General features: G+C 40.9%; 1 protein-coding gene across 6 annotated transcripts in view; it reads right to left on the bottom strand.

Moving 5' to 3' along the window:
• EXTL3 (exostosin like glycosyltransferase 3) overlaps positions 1-15,501 on the bottom strand; it is a 155,622-nt gene that overhangs the window by 34,596 nt on the left and 105,525 nt on the right. For all 6 annotated transcript variants that reach the window (XM_035022637.1, XM_035022635.1, XM_035022636.1 and 3 more), the window contains one exon: positions 8,899-11,527. In XM_035022637.1, the coding sequence (XP_034878528.1) occupies positions 8,899-11,046 (2,148 nt within the window). In that variant the 5' untranslated portion in view covers positions 11,047-11,527. The remainder of the gene's footprint in view (positions 1-8,898; positions 11,528-15,501) is intronic.

Genomic DNA, 15,501 nt, shown 5'->3' with positions numbered 1-15,501 from the left:
AGGGGGTAAGCTACTCATGGCTAATGAGCAGAGGCCAGGGATGCTGCTAAATCCTACAAAGCACAGGACAAGCCCCCACAACAAAGAATCATCCAGCCCTAAATGTCTTTTGGGCCACTGTTGAGACACCCTGATTTAAAGTCAACAATCAAAGACAGTACAGCAAACTTCAAAGAATAAATGTAGTTTGTCATTTAAGAACAATCACCTTTTCCTCATAACCAAAAAGAGATTTCTGCACTTATAAAGACTGCACATACAAACTAAAATTGAGGAGGGGAAAAGAGTAAAAGCTTTCTTCTAACAGTTCTGCTTCAGAGCTATAGTGCTTACTGGCTAGACAAAAGCTCAGCAAACCAACCATTATCCCTTCTAGCACCAAAATCATAAGGACAAAAAAATTTAAATATTTGTAATGCAGACTTGCATATCAGCATTGGCCTCTAAGAGTTTGAGAAATGGCAGATCAAACATGAAAGAAATGAGTCATCCAGAGTAGTAAGTCATGTTTAGGAAATACTCTCATTTTTGTTGACATTGTTTTGTTTTTCAAATTAAAAAACTCCTTTTTCCTCAACACTGGCTATTTTTTCATGCCTTATGATTATACCTTAGAAACCTGTGAACACGAAGACTGACCTTCATTTCCTGAGTGAATTACTGGTTACGACACTGACCAGAATGCATAGACTACTTCCAGTAGGTGTTCAACAAACATTTTATAAATGAATGAATGAACAAATGACTAGGAAATAAGCCCTAATTTAGCCCTGTCCATTCTATTTTCAGAATATGGAATAAAGACTTGCTAAATTTATATATCAAAACTATAACATTCTATATACTGAAACCTCCTACTATATAATCTAGCTTTCTACAGCACAACAATCCATCAACCTACAACTACCAAGTCAGGAGCAATGCTCAGTAACATTCATTTTTCTTGTTTCACATACAATGCTTCCTGGGGATGCTTCACTAGTTGTCCTGTTTACCATCATTCATAAAAGCCTTGACTTTCTCTCACTGAAACTCTCTTCCTGTCACAATGGAACAGTACAGCAATCATGGCCTGGAACCCTACCATATGCAAATGTACACAAGTGTATGCATGATCAAAAAGTAATTAGTAACCTCAGGTAACATTCAAGTTGGTCCTTGAGGAATTCTGGAATTTATGAATGATAAAGAGCTACTATTCTAATAGGATCCTTTCTCCTAGTATGCTAACAAGGCATTTGGCTTCTAAATCCAGACAGAATCAGCAAACCCACATTAAGTAGGAAAGTATCAATTTATATCATAAATATTTAATTAGTTATGATAAATTTGATGCCCAACTAATAGTTAGCAGATATCTCTTAATATGTAAGGGATGGAAATATAAGTAGTTATTGCTATTAATAAGGAACAATAGAACATGTCAACAATTAGTAAGTGATAGTTGCTTAAATGTAGCAGGATGAATTTGGATTCAAACAGAAGATATACCTAAATATGGAATCTTTTATAAAAGTAGCTCATGACTAGCCACAGGCAGGTCTTCGGGAAGTTGGTAGGCAAGAAAAATTGGGCATGAGATTAAGTGAATTAACCCAAGTCATAAAACAGACCAAGAACAGAGAGTACAAAAAGGTAAAACATACCTGAGAAGAAATAAAATTAGAAAACGTATGTGGAGGGGCTCCTGGGTGGTTCAGCTGGTTAAGCGGTCGGCTCTTGATTTCAACGCCAGGTGATAATCTCAGGGTCATGAGATTGAGTCCCCCATCAGGCTCCATGTTGAGCAGGAAGTCTGCTTGAGATTCTCTCCCTCTCCCTATGCCCCTCCCCAGGCTCACGCGTACATGTGCATGCACACTCTCTCTCAGAATAAATAAATCTTTAAAAAAAAAAAAAACAGAAAAGAAAATGTATGTGGAAAATATAAAGCCTCAAACACATAATGCCACCTACTAAATTCAGCAATTTAAATTCACTTATCATGTTATCTTTTTTTTTTTTTTTTTTTTTTTTGAGAGGGAGAGAGAGAATCCCAAGCAGGCTACACGCTCAGTGCAGAGCCCAATGGTGGGGCTCAATCTCCCCACCCTGAGATCATGACCTGAGCCGAAATCAAGAGTTTGGACACTTAACCAATTGAGCCACTGGGGTGCCCCCTTTTTCTCTGTAAGATCAAGTTTTGCTCAGCCAAAGCCAGCAGTTTCCAGCCTCAATACATACACATGTATCATGCACTTCTGTAATGAATACATTTCTGAAAATGAACCTTACGTCAAGTCATCATACAAGCAATTAGGTAAACAGCATCTAACTTTTGTCCTCCATCCTCCCCTTTCCTCTAACTTAAAAAAGTAACCCATCATAGAGCTCAGGAATCAAGAAAATGAGGTCCAAAAGGAAGCACATAGTCATGTACACCTACCTGTGAGGACCCATGTGAAACAGCCTGAGGTGATGGTGATCAACAGAGAAAGGCCAAGGAGCCTTAAGATATATTGATTTTTCAAGGGACTCATTCAATAAACACCAAGTGGTGGGGGCAGAAAGTTAGGAAATGCACAGAAGGAAGAGAAACGAGTAAGAAGGTAACACAGTGAATTGGTTTTCTATTTATAACTTACTTAAATTTGGCTCTAATGCAGTATTAAAAAATAATATATTTTAGGTAATAAGTCTGCTTTAATTCATATAAGAGAAAAAGTTACACGTGATCCCTATGAAACTGTAGGTAACATAGCACAGGTTAGAGGTTCACCATCAAATGAGAGAATGCGTATCAAGAGCACAACACGGTGCTGACCTAGCACATAGAAAACGCTCAAAAATTGTTAGCACTTATTATTACATGAGATTAATACAATCTCTTCCTATTTCATTTTGTGAATATTATATATATGGGGGAGAGGGAGAGAAGGAGAGAAACTGTGCCGTTTCAAGAAATTTAGGTTTGGTAAAAAAGAAAAATATGCACTGACCATGGTCAGAAGCCCTAAGTTCTAATTTCAATATTAATTTGTTGAGTGACCTAAAGCAATAAAATTCTCAGTCTCAGATTCCTTACTTTGAATAAATAAAAAGATGTGCTCGCTTCGGCAGCACATATACTAAAACTGAATTAATAAAAAGAGTATATATAGACTAAGAGGGGAAGATTCTACTTAAAGAACTGATTTGTAGCAATTAGGAAATCATTTATGCAACATGATGTAAAAACAACAACAACAACAACAACAAAACCCAGATATACCTAATGAAGTCTACCAGACTTTCTACAATCTTGGACCTAGAAAAGCTGGACAAGATTTTTCCTATTAGTTGTGCTTCAAAATCACAATTTTAGGAAATTATCATCTGATATATTCAAGTAATATTTTTTAAAGGAGAGTGGGTACAGATAAAAAATAAAGTTCATCAACTTTCTAAGGTATAGCCTTTGGAATTATCTCTACTGTTGCCTGGGGTCTAGCCAGAAGTAAAGCCTTTAACAGCCTGACTGGCAGAGACCCAAGCCTGAATATTAATGACACTGAATTCTCTTCTAGTCTTCCTTCTTTTTCCCTTAGTTGACTACTGGCATGACGACTGACATGACAATAACCACCCTGGCATGACATCAGGCTCCCAAAATAGAATTCTCCTTTTTCAATTCTAATATCAAGGGCTGGGAAGGAGGGAAAACGGCAGTGAAAAATACTCTCATTATCTCTATATATAGTTTTCATTTGGAAAAATGGGCGTATTCTGGCCTTACCACTTCTACAAGGGAGGTGTGATATGTTTAAGTCACCCTCTCCACCACTACTGCCCTGGTCCAAGCTGCCAACACCCCTCACCTAGGCTACTGCAATAATAAATAGCCTTTGAACTGTTTGTTCTGCTCTTTTCCCCATAGTCCAACACATATCATATTACTCCTCACTCAAAACCCTCTAATTGCATCCTAACATACCTAGAATAAAATCTCCAATCCTTACCATGGCCTACATGGTCCTACATGTGCTGACTTCCGCTTTCTCCAACCTGCTTTCAAATGTTCTCCTCGATCACTCCACCCCAGATATCCAGGGCATTCTTGCCATGTCCCAAACATGAAAAGCTTCTTGTATTTGCCATTCTCTGTATATTCCTCCAGAATTTACATGGTCCATTCCCTCACTTCACTCAGGCTTCTGCTCACATGTCACCTCTTCAAAGAGGCCTTCCCAGGCACCCTATGTAAATTGACTGTACCCTTCACGGAGAAGAGAATTAAAAATTAAGAACTGGGGAACTGGCTGCCCACAAGACTGTCTGAGAAATGAGTAAGTATGCAGTGTGAAGATGGGTGGTGTTCTGAGTGAGCAAGACCACACTGTTAATTACTGAGACACGACCTCCTTCATAACAGCCCAAGTTTTCAAACTCGAAAAGGACAGATTTTGATGTTCTTATTTCCACAGAATGCTCCAAACAAGGCCACCCTATTTATTAATATTTTCCAGAACACAAAGCAGAGTGAGGAAGATGTGTTAACTGGTCAGAATGAAGTAATAACTCAAACCAAAATCTGGGGTGGACTATGTATCAAAAAGAGATTACTTGGAGGTTTCTGCTTTCAGGATGGCTGAAGAAGCTCCTACCAGACCCAAACCTCCTGCAGATGGTAATAGTTACCATCTGGACAAAAATACCAAGAAAGCAATTACCTGAAGGCACTGGACAGCGAGCAGAAGGTGGCAAATTCCAGAGAGGAGCTGAAATTAAGGAAGGAATTACCAACATGAGTAGAATCACCGTTGCCTTTACCCTGACAGTAGGCCACAGTCAGCACCATGCACAACAGCTAAACTCACATACAACATCCAAGTCTTTCTGGACTGAAGAAGAGGAGGGAAGAGTCTGGGACAAAAACAGCCCTCGGAAAGAAAGGAGATTCCAGAAAAGAGAGAGCCAGATAGAGGGAGCTCCAAGTTCTATGTATAAACTACCCAGTCTCTGGCCCACCTCTAAACCATGTGTGCATGCTTGGTGCTGTCTATAAGGAGACCAACAAAAGATAAAAGGATTGAACTAACATTTGAGTTGTTGCTCAAGAGACAGAACTTGCAGTCTGAGTCCAACAGAATAAATTGCTTGTGAAAACTAAAATATCAGTACTTTTCAGAGAAATAAAACAAAATCCACGGTCTTCACAATATAATATTCACACTGTACAAAACTGTGATGTACCAAGAACCAGAAAAACATGACCCTCAAGAAAAAGAAAATCAGTTAAAACAAATCCACCAAGTGACCTATATGTTGGAATCAGCAGACAAAGATGCTAAAGTAGCTATTATAACTATGTACAATAAAGTATACTCAGAATGGGGAAAAAAAAAAAGAGAGGAAATCTCAGCAGAGAAACAGAAACTATTATTTTAAAAACATGGATATTCTGGAACTGAAAAATACATTTGCAATTTAAAATTAAATGGATGAGCTTAACTGTAGAGATGACACAAAGTCTGTGAAGTTGATGATAAATCAAGAGAAATTATCAAAACTACAGAATAGAAAAAAAAGGTTTAAAAAAATGAACAGATACTGAGAACTATGGGACAAAATCAAAATGTTTAATATACATATAATGAAGCCCCCAAAGGAGAGGGGAGAAAGAATGGAAAAGAAAAAAATATCTGTATAAATAATGAAGTAAAAATTTCCCAATATATGATGAAAAAAAAATTGACAGATTTAAGCAGCTTAGTGAATCCCAGTCAGAACACAAATCAAAAAAAACCATACCAAGGCATATCATATTCAAACTGCTGAAAACCAAATAGAAAAAGTCTTAAAAGCAGCCAGAGAAAAAAGAACATATTCCATATGGGGAAACAAAAATTTGAAAACCACTGACATACCATCAGAAACAAGGGAGACCTGAAAACAGTGGAACATCTTTAAGATGCAATGGAAGTGGTCGTACCCAACCCAGTAAGTTTTTGGAAGGACTAGCTTTCAAATCCCTTGGCATAATACTTCTCTCCACTTGACTTCCATTAGATAGTCTTTGTTGTTATGCTCCCAGAGCTAAGGAATCTGATTCAACTGTTTACAAAACAGGCAAGAGACAGAGCAGTCACCCACCATCACCACGTCTGTTCAGCAGCCCCACACCATTCTGAAGAGACAGCTACTTCAACTAAAGGCACTTCCCCCATCTCTCCGGGTAGAGTCCAGTCACCTTGCCCAGGCCCTATCCCATCTGAACTGAAGAGAATTAAAGCATTCGGGGCAAAAGTATCCAAGGATGGTGGCAGTAAAGATCACATTTACTCTAAGCCGTTTCCAATGTAGTTTCCCCTTTGTTATCTAAATAACAGACAAGAATGAGGAATTTTAATATACAAATACCAGTAGGCACCCCTAAGACAATCCCTCTCTACTAAAAACCTAGGGCTCAATAGATTTCATAACCCACAAATACCTAACATTTATGCCTAATGCTTAGATGAGAACCTGAGCACAAGAGAAGCACAAATTGCCCATCATTTTCTGAAATGGTATGTGGGTTCCTGGGTTGATTCAAATATGCTGATTTCAAATCATTTTCCCTGAAGGACTGGAATCTGAGAGATCGCCTGGGAATCACCCTACTGCTAATTTTAGAAAGACCTATTAATTATAACATAATGGATAGGGTACATCTGCATCCCAGGTAGGAAAACTACTCCACAAGGCTTACTCTCTAAGCCTCAGTTTCCACAGATATAAATAGTGCCATTTCATAATAGTGCCATTTCTCCAGAGGGGAGAGAGCTGCCGGTCCCTCCTAGTCTCAATACCTGGTAATGTTGGCTCTATGCCCAAGAGGCCAGCAATTAAACCACTGCCCAAAAAAACCTGCTTCTCTTAAATAGAAAGCACAGTCAAAATATTTAGAGAATACAGTGAATTCTCCAGCTTGAAACTGTTTCCTCTTTTTCAGAAGAACTAGAAAAAACTGGTATCGCTAATATGAGCAAGCTATTCAGAATGGCCTCCCATTTGGAAAGTTTCTGGCATTTTCCAACTAGGCATTGTATTATTGCAATGAGCTGCCCAGTAATCAAAGAGGACTACTTATTTCCCACCAGAGTTAAAAGAAAGGATTAGTTCTGGTAAGTTCTCTAACAAATTTCAGTCATTGTTAACAAGGTGGCATCGGCTTCTCTACATCCCTACCAAATTCTAAGAAAACTCAGGAAAAAATGGAAAACAAAGGCTGCTTTATTATTCTATTTGAGCAGCATCCACCTTTCACAGAACAAATTTTTTTTTTCCTTTTAATTTCAGTGACATTTAAAAAGTTGTAACAGAGAAAGAAAAAAGTGAAATTTATTTGGAAAGAAACCTATAAAGAAATCTTCCCATTCACAACACTTTTCTTAATATACAAGATAAATTCTGGGATCAAAAGTTTTTAGAACCCTACATAGTCTGAAGAGACTCAGATTATAAATTCAATTAAAAAAAAGACTAGCAGCGATAGAAAATTTAAAACAAAGATTTATATAGGAGAAGCAGTAACAGCTATGACACAAGGGGAAATTATGCAGAGGATAGAAGTGAGTTAAAGTTGTCCATAACATGGGCAGCGTATCCATACTTATCTTCTTGGACATGAAGGGATAAGTAGGAATCAAACGATTATTGGGTACCTTTCTAGATTCCTTACTTGTATTATTTTATTTTCCTCTCTAATCCTTAAATCAAAGAAGTTAATTAACTCATCAAAGATCACAAAATTGACTACTTAATCCCAGGTCTTTATTACTCCCAAACTCATACCATCCTATTATGCCATGCTGCTGCCCAGAAAATATTTCACATGAATCAGTTTCTTGCTGATAGAATTTTAAAAACCAGTCTAGCACAAACATTCCCCTTCTAAATGGATTCTTCCTAAAAACTACACTAATTTTCTTAAGCAAGCTTCTAGCAATGCAGGGCCCATCGGAACTTCTGCCTGTCTTTGCTACCCTTTTCTGGAAAGTATCTATGCCACAGGGTAACTAGTGGCAGTTTGTTTGCTTATGACTTGCTCTAAGGCCTCACATTTAAGATAAATGGGTAATCTTCTGGATTGCCAAATTTATGCCAGAAGGTGGATAAACAAAGTCCTCAGAACTAAAGCCCTATCCTGCATAATTGACTATTATTTTTCCTGTAAAATACGGCATCCAAATCATGACAGATAAGATAAGGTAAAGAATGAGAAAGAACCCGTGAGAGACTATAGAAAAGGTTCAGGATCTCCAACTCCCAAATATTTCAAACCCAACTCCAATCTTCCAAAAAACCTCTACAATATCCTGATAAAGAAACAGATCTTCTTGCTAAATCTGGGTGGTGACTGGAACTGGAACTTCTGGAATCAGACACACTAAAGCTCAGCTCGTCCATGATTTGTCATGATTATGACCTTGGGCAAAAGAGTTAACCTCTCTAAGCCTCAGTTTCCACAGACAGAAAGTGAAGAAACCATAATAACGATGTAAGTTCTATAAATCCTAAATTACGCTGCCTGGGTCATATGCACTTCCTAAGTATTAGCTTTGTCATCATCATTCTCAACATCTTTGTTATGACATGGAAGACATCAATAGGGCAACCAAAGGGCTTTTGTAAACCTTCATGGAGCCAATACTGATTTCAGTTTTGGTGAGTCTTGGGAGATTTAGGAAGGGAATAGCAGAGATGCAACTGACAAGGCCTGAAAGGACCAAAAAAGAAGCAAGCAGAAATTCCACAGGGAAAGGAAATTTGTATAGTTAAAAAAAAAAAAAAAAAAAAATTATGTCTACAAAGATACACATTATATACATTTGAAAAAGGGATTACGAGTGAAATGCTATCTCATGCAGTAAAACAAACTGCTCATTTTTCTATTACCATGATGGGGACGCCAATGTCGGGCCACAGAAGGTCCTCCGACGGTAGCTTGGGAGAATTCCATACCACCACTACCTTGTTCAGGTAAGGGAGGCCATTCAGTCTCTCTAGAGAGTTCATAAGCACTTCCTCCCGCTCATAGGTCAACATCACCACTGTGAACTGCTCTCGTGGAACGTTGCCTCCAAGTGCAGCCTGAAACTCCTTGCCAGAACCCCCAGCTCCACCCCCAATAGGCCGAAATCCAGTCCCTGAGCCCAAGAATTTGGCCTCTGAGGGCAACACAGGGTCAAAGGGCGTGTGGGGGAACAGATGGAAAGGCCCCGGAGCAGAGTTCCAGCTGCGGTAAAAATCAGTGACAGTCAAAGTAAAGTTGCGGAGGTATTTGGGTGAGGCATAAGGCGGCTCTGTCTCCACTGGCCCCAGGTCCAGGTCCCCGTTGTCGGCCATGTTAGGGTCAGTTCCAGCCGCCTTGCCTGACCGATGGGGGATCTCAGCTGCTGCCTCTTCCCGGATGGGAGCAGCTGGGATCTGTATGCGAGTCCTAATCATAGCCAGCACGGTATTAAAAATACTGTCAGCGGTTGAGAAGTAAGTCTCCCAGAGAAAGCGGCCTTGCCGCCGCATGGCCAGCAGATCACTGTCCGAGAGGCTTCGTAACAGAAAATGAACCTCGGTCACACGCGGCTTGGGCACCACCAGGGCTGCCTCATTCCACTGCAGCATGCCCTGGTAAGGAAGCTGTACTTGCTCCCCTAGCAGAACTGGGACAGCACCAACTTCCAGGGCTTCAAAGAGCCGTGTCGCACACCCAGATGAAATGACCAAGTGAGGGTCCCCAGGAGTGATAATGAGAGCGAAGGTGGAAAGCTTCAGTAATTCCAAGCGGTCCTCACGCTCACCACACAGTGCCCACTCGGTAGGCAGACTGGCTTTAGGCTGGTTTTTGCAGGTAAATTCTACCAGGACCTGATCTAGCCTGCTGTCCTGTACAGCCTTTAAGGTGGCAATGATACGATCATCGTAGTCGGCTGGAGGGTCACCTTCCACTTCTTCTTCAAAGGAGCGGGCCTCCTGAAGGCTGGATCTCAGTGATTCAATCTTCTCACCCTGGAAGGTGAAAAGATACTTCCGCTTAACTGGCACCTGTGGTGGGATTTCCATGAAGTTGGGCTCCGACATGGCATGCACTAGTGGCGATACGACCAAGTCAAAGCCAGGTCTGTACTGGGAAGCATAGAAAGTAGACTGAGCCACCATGGCACGGCCTGTGCTCACGTTATATAGTAAGTTCTGTGTATCCGACTTCCGCGACAGATTGATGATGACATGGTTGTGTCCATCTGTCCGCCAATGTGGTAAAGAAGAGAGCTGCTTCTCAAGTTCGGCAGGCCGAAGCACTACTGGCTCTTGTACTTCTCCCACTAATACCACATAAAGGCAGGCAATGTCCGCATTTTCTGTAACATACACGTTGGCTCGTGCTGTAGCCTGAAAAGCCTGCTTGACCAAGGGATCCAGGTAGCTGCCAAAGGCAAACTGGTCACTGTCATATACATAGACTGGAAAACCGGAGGTGAGAGGACAGCGAGAATAATCGAAACAATTGTGCAGCCGGCATCCCCGTATGACCTTTGGGGGAGGAAGACCAGCATCGTCCTTCTCTGGAAGCAATCGGATAGGCAGAGAAAGTTTGGGCTGATTTTGAGCCATCAGCTCTTTATAAGAGTGCTCAGTCTGGCTAATAACATTCTTGAGCTGAAGTAGGTCCTGCTTGGCATTCTCAATACTCTTCTTACAGGCTTCAATCTTCAGATTCAGCTTGGCAATTTCACTGTTCAGCTCCTGCCTCTTGGCTTCCAGCTGCAAAAGCTCCTCACTTACAGACTCACGAATCCGGCAAAGATCCAGCACATGCTTTACCTCACATAGTTCATTACCAGCCCTTGGGCCAAAAATCCGCTTGCCTGCCTCATCAGCCTCATCCAGAGTGGTGAGATAATAGTGAGCAATCAGGGGGAAGAACACCAGAATAATGAAGAGCGTAAAGCTGAGCCATGTGAGTCGTATCCGGTTGGACCACCGTAACATACAGGTTTGACCTCCATTCCCCACTCCCCCATTCCGCAACATGGTATAGCCCGTCATGAGTTCCTGTGTGGCTTTTGCCCCCTCTAATCACGTTGGGTCACTCGCCATAACCGTGAGTTTCTATTAGACAAACTCAATCTCTTTTCACTCACACCTTTCTGTTAAGAGTTAGTGTGCTCCCTGCACAAGGCACGGAATAAAATGGAAATTTCATTTTCCTCAGCTGTAATTGAAATGGTCTCTGACCTTATTCCAGCAGATTTTAAGTTCTGGTTGCTGACCAATGGACATGTCCTTACTCTTTATCGAATGGTAAAAGATACCACATTGTTGATGAGATGAAAAGGAGAAGGTCTCTGATGATGAAACCCAGGAAAAATAAGCTGGAATCAGACAGGCTTTTTCAACTGCCATAGCTCTTGTTCCTTGGTTTTGCTGACCAACAAATACGCATAGTTACTATTCACAGTTATAAAGTAGCTGGTTAGAACAGAAAGAAATGCCAGCCTCTTATCGATGTCATTGCCAACAATCAGGCCTGCAAAAGAAAGAGAACCATGTCAGTCTTGAAAAGATTATGTCCAACAACCCACCCTCCCTCAGTTTCTAGAAAATGCTTCTATCTTAAAAGGTAAAGGAACAGTTGGAACATTGGGTGTGTGTCTCACAGAACGATTTTAAGTTCAGTTCACGTTGCGTTCAGTATGGGTATTTTCCTTGTGGTTAATTAGAAATGGATAAGGATAAGTGTCTGAAAACAGCTTCAGATTTTACACACACAGACATACATACCCCTTCCTCCTATTTAACTGGATATAGAGCAGAATTAGAGCCTATAACATGAAGATCAACTATATTCAACAGAGTGCAAAGATGTCTGCAACAATTTTTATTCAAGACCAAGGCAGCATCTTTAGATGGAGAGAAACACCATCCTATCTGGCCTTGATAGCCAGGTTTATTCCTAAGATGAGTCTCCTTTTGAATTACTTAAAAAAAAAAAAAAGGACTCTGAGAAGTTCAATGTTTTATATTCAGAGTTGAAACGAGTTGAAGAGAACTCTTTTGATCTTTACCCAGTAGTAGGTGCATTAATCCAGAGACAAAATGTATTTCCCAGTTTGCTTCTCATTTATCTTCTGCTAGCAGACATCATGTGCTCCTTCTTAAAATATAAATAGTAACTTGGTCTTTTAGAAAGACTACTGGGCGCCTGGGTGGCTCAACTGGTTAAGCAACTGCCTTCGGCTCAGGTCATGGTCCCGGAGTCTTGGGATCGAGTCCCACATCGGGGTCCCGGCTCGGCGGGGAAACTGCTTCTCCCTCTGACCCTCTCCCCTCTCATGCTGTTTCTCTCTCTCTCTCTCAAATAAATAAATAAATAAAATCCTTAAAAAAAAAAAAAAAGAAAGAAAGACTACTATACTTAGAAATGAGGGCTATTATTTCTTCTCCTTTGGAGACAGATTTGCTATCAAACCTTATACCTCAGTTTCCTAATCTCCCAAAATGGAGAGAAGTGTACTGAGGCAGAAACAATATATTGTGTTGCTATGACAAGAAAGGACAAAGGATGTGAGGGTACTTTCAGCTAATAAATCTTGAAACAACATTCCCACTCCTGTTCATTTACCAAACTTTACTATCAGCAGCTACAAAAGCTTTTCACTTGCTTTCATCCCAAACTTAACATATGTAGAACTGAATTCCTAATATTCTGTGCCAAAGAATACTCCCAATTTCTTTCATTCACTTCCTCCAAAAAGTATTTACCATACTCTTAACATGTCTAAGACATGTTCAGTATAACTGTGGAAGAAGCTAGAATGCAAAATAATCTTTGACCTTGTGCAACCTCCTTTAACCTAAGATATAAGATATATGCGAACAGCAGGGATACTGCTACAAGGTAGTATAATGTACGTAGCCCATCAACAGGTCTCATTTCACAGAACTCTCTCTAGCTTCTATGTTTGGTAGAGATGTAAAATTATTAAAGTCTGGATATAGTCTTCTCTCCTTTAAATAAAAAATGTTGCCAATATTAATAAAAGGCTTGAGTAAGCAGAACAAGAGATAAGGACAACAAAAAACAAAAACTATTGATCACAAAAAAGCTTAAATTTGATGGATCAAACCTTGGATAAACAGCTAAGCAAATATCCCAGAGAACGTAAGTCAGTATTTCTAAAGCATTATCCTTCTAATACAAATGTTAAAAATCTCTGTTTCCAAAAGAGTACTCTCTGCACCTTACGATCAAATTATAACAAAGAAAGAAGGAAGTGGAGAAAATAAAAGAATGCATAATCAAGGAAATTCAGTTGATTCATTCCCTCCTTCCCATATGTTTCTGGATCCTTCCTTTTTCTAACTCATGCAGCATTTTACTTCAGTATATAATTTCTTGAAATAGTGAACTCCAGGTCCAGGGTTTGCTCTCCTGATAGAAAATAGAAAAGTGACATGCTATTAGAAAAAGACTCAATACTGGGGCGCCTGGGTGGCTCAGTCAGTTAAGCGTCTGCCTTGGGCTCAGGTCATGATCCCGGGGTCCTGGGATGGAGCCCTGCGTTGGGCTCTCTGCTCAGCGGAGAGCCTGCTTCTCCCTCTCCCTCTGCCTACTTGTGCTCTCTCTCTGTCAAATAAATAAATAAAATCTTTAAAAAAAGAAAAGAAAAATACTCAGTACTAAAGATGCTATTAAAGAATGTATTTACTGAAGGGGAAAGATGCCAGAGGAGTAAGAGAACCCTAGGCTTGCCTCATGGTCCTATGAACACAACTAGATAACTACCAAATCATCCCAATACCCCAGAAATTGACCTGAAGACTGGCAGAACAAACTCCACAACTAAAGGTAGAAAAGAAACCACACAAAGAAGGTATGAAGTGCAGAGACACAGTTTGGGAGGGAAATGGATCCTGGTCACTGCAGTGGGCAGGGAGCCACTGTGGCAAAGAAGAGCAAGAGACAGACTAGCACCCACATGTGGAAGACAAATTTCCGTAGCAATGGCTTGGAACTCAAGAGGGGCCAAATTTGATGAGTTCTTGCAAACAGGTCCGCAGGCTTGGCTCAGGGAGAGCCTAGTGGGCATTGGGACTATTCTTGGAGAGAAGGCAGGGCAAACAGCCCATGGACATATAATATGGAAACATCAATCTCAAAAGCGCCTGGGGCACACAGCGGGGAAGTTGTTTGCTCATCCAAATGGCGGTGTTTGCAGAGAGACCTGTCCAGGAATGAAGGAACTGCCCTGCACCACCATCCCCTGCCCCTGCCACTCAGCATGAGCACAGGGTCACCTGAAAAGCCAGCACACCCCTCCCTACCTAACTTGCTTACATCAAGCCATACAGCCCCCGGTGAGCTCCAGTGGAACTGTCCTTCCCAATCAGGCTTGCCTCAATCCCAGCATATTGGGCCCCCGACCCCTAAAGACTGGCACAACCTCCTGCCCACAACACCTCTCCTGACCCGGGAGTTTTGCGGGGCCTCCGTTCAGGCAACACTAGCAACAGGTCTCATTTCACCAGAGCCAACCGGAGCACATTTAGTAAATCTTGTCACATTCAGGCCAGGGACCAAACATTGCTCACAACAGGCAAAGACAGCCTCTGCAGATGACTGGCCTGAAGGATAAAGTAACCAGAACACGACAGCAGAGCGCAGGCAGCACACAATGGAGACACTACGTGAAGTGCCAGGCTCTGGGGAACAGCGGACACTGCACTAAGGGCAGTACGAGACCTCTTCTTCCTAAGGCCATTACTCTCAAGAACAGGAGACATAACTGATCGTCCTGACACAGAGAAACAGGCACAGAGACTTAGAAAAACATGAAATGACAGAGGTATGTGTCCTAAAGGAAAGAGCAGGACAAGGCCACAGCCAGAGATATAAGTGAAACAGATATAAGTAACATGTCTGATAGAGAATTTAAAGTAGTGATCATAAAAATACTCGCTGGGCTTGAGAAAAGAGTGGAAAGCATCAACAGGATGATTAACAGAGATAAGGAATAACACAGCAGAAATAAAGGGCTCAATAAACGAAAGAAGAAGCACACTTGATGGAATGAACAGCAGGCTGGAAGAAGCAAAGGAACAAACTAACAACATAGAAGGCAGAATAACAGAAGTAATCAAGCTGAACAAAAGAGAGAAAAAAAAACTATGCCAAACGAGAAAAGACTTAGGGAACTTAGTGACTCCATCAAACATAAACACATTTATCATAGGGGTCCCAGAAGAAGAAGAAGGAGAGAAAAGGGGGCAGAAAATTTATCTGAAGAAATAAGAGCTGAAAACTTCCCTAATCTGGAGAAGGAAAGATATCCAGATCCAGGAAATACAGAGAACCATGAACAAAATCAACAGAATCGACACCAAGAGATACTGTAATTAAAATGGCAAAATGTAGTGATAAAAATTTTTTTAAACAGCAAGACAAAAGAAGACAGTAACAGAAGGGAAACCCCATAAGGCTTCATTGGATTTTTCAGGAGA

The sequence above is a fragment of the Mirounga leonina genome, unplaced genomic scaffold, assembly GCF_011800145.1.
Source record: "Mirounga leonina isolate KUSES-001 unplaced genomic scaffold, KU_Mleo_1.0 Mir_176, whole genome shotgun sequence".
In the NCBI taxonomy this organism is placed as follows: Eukaryota; Metazoa; Chordata; class Mammalia; order Carnivora; family Phocidae; genus Mirounga; species Mirounga leonina.
This window is presented reverse-complemented; position numbering and strand designations above follow the sequence as displayed.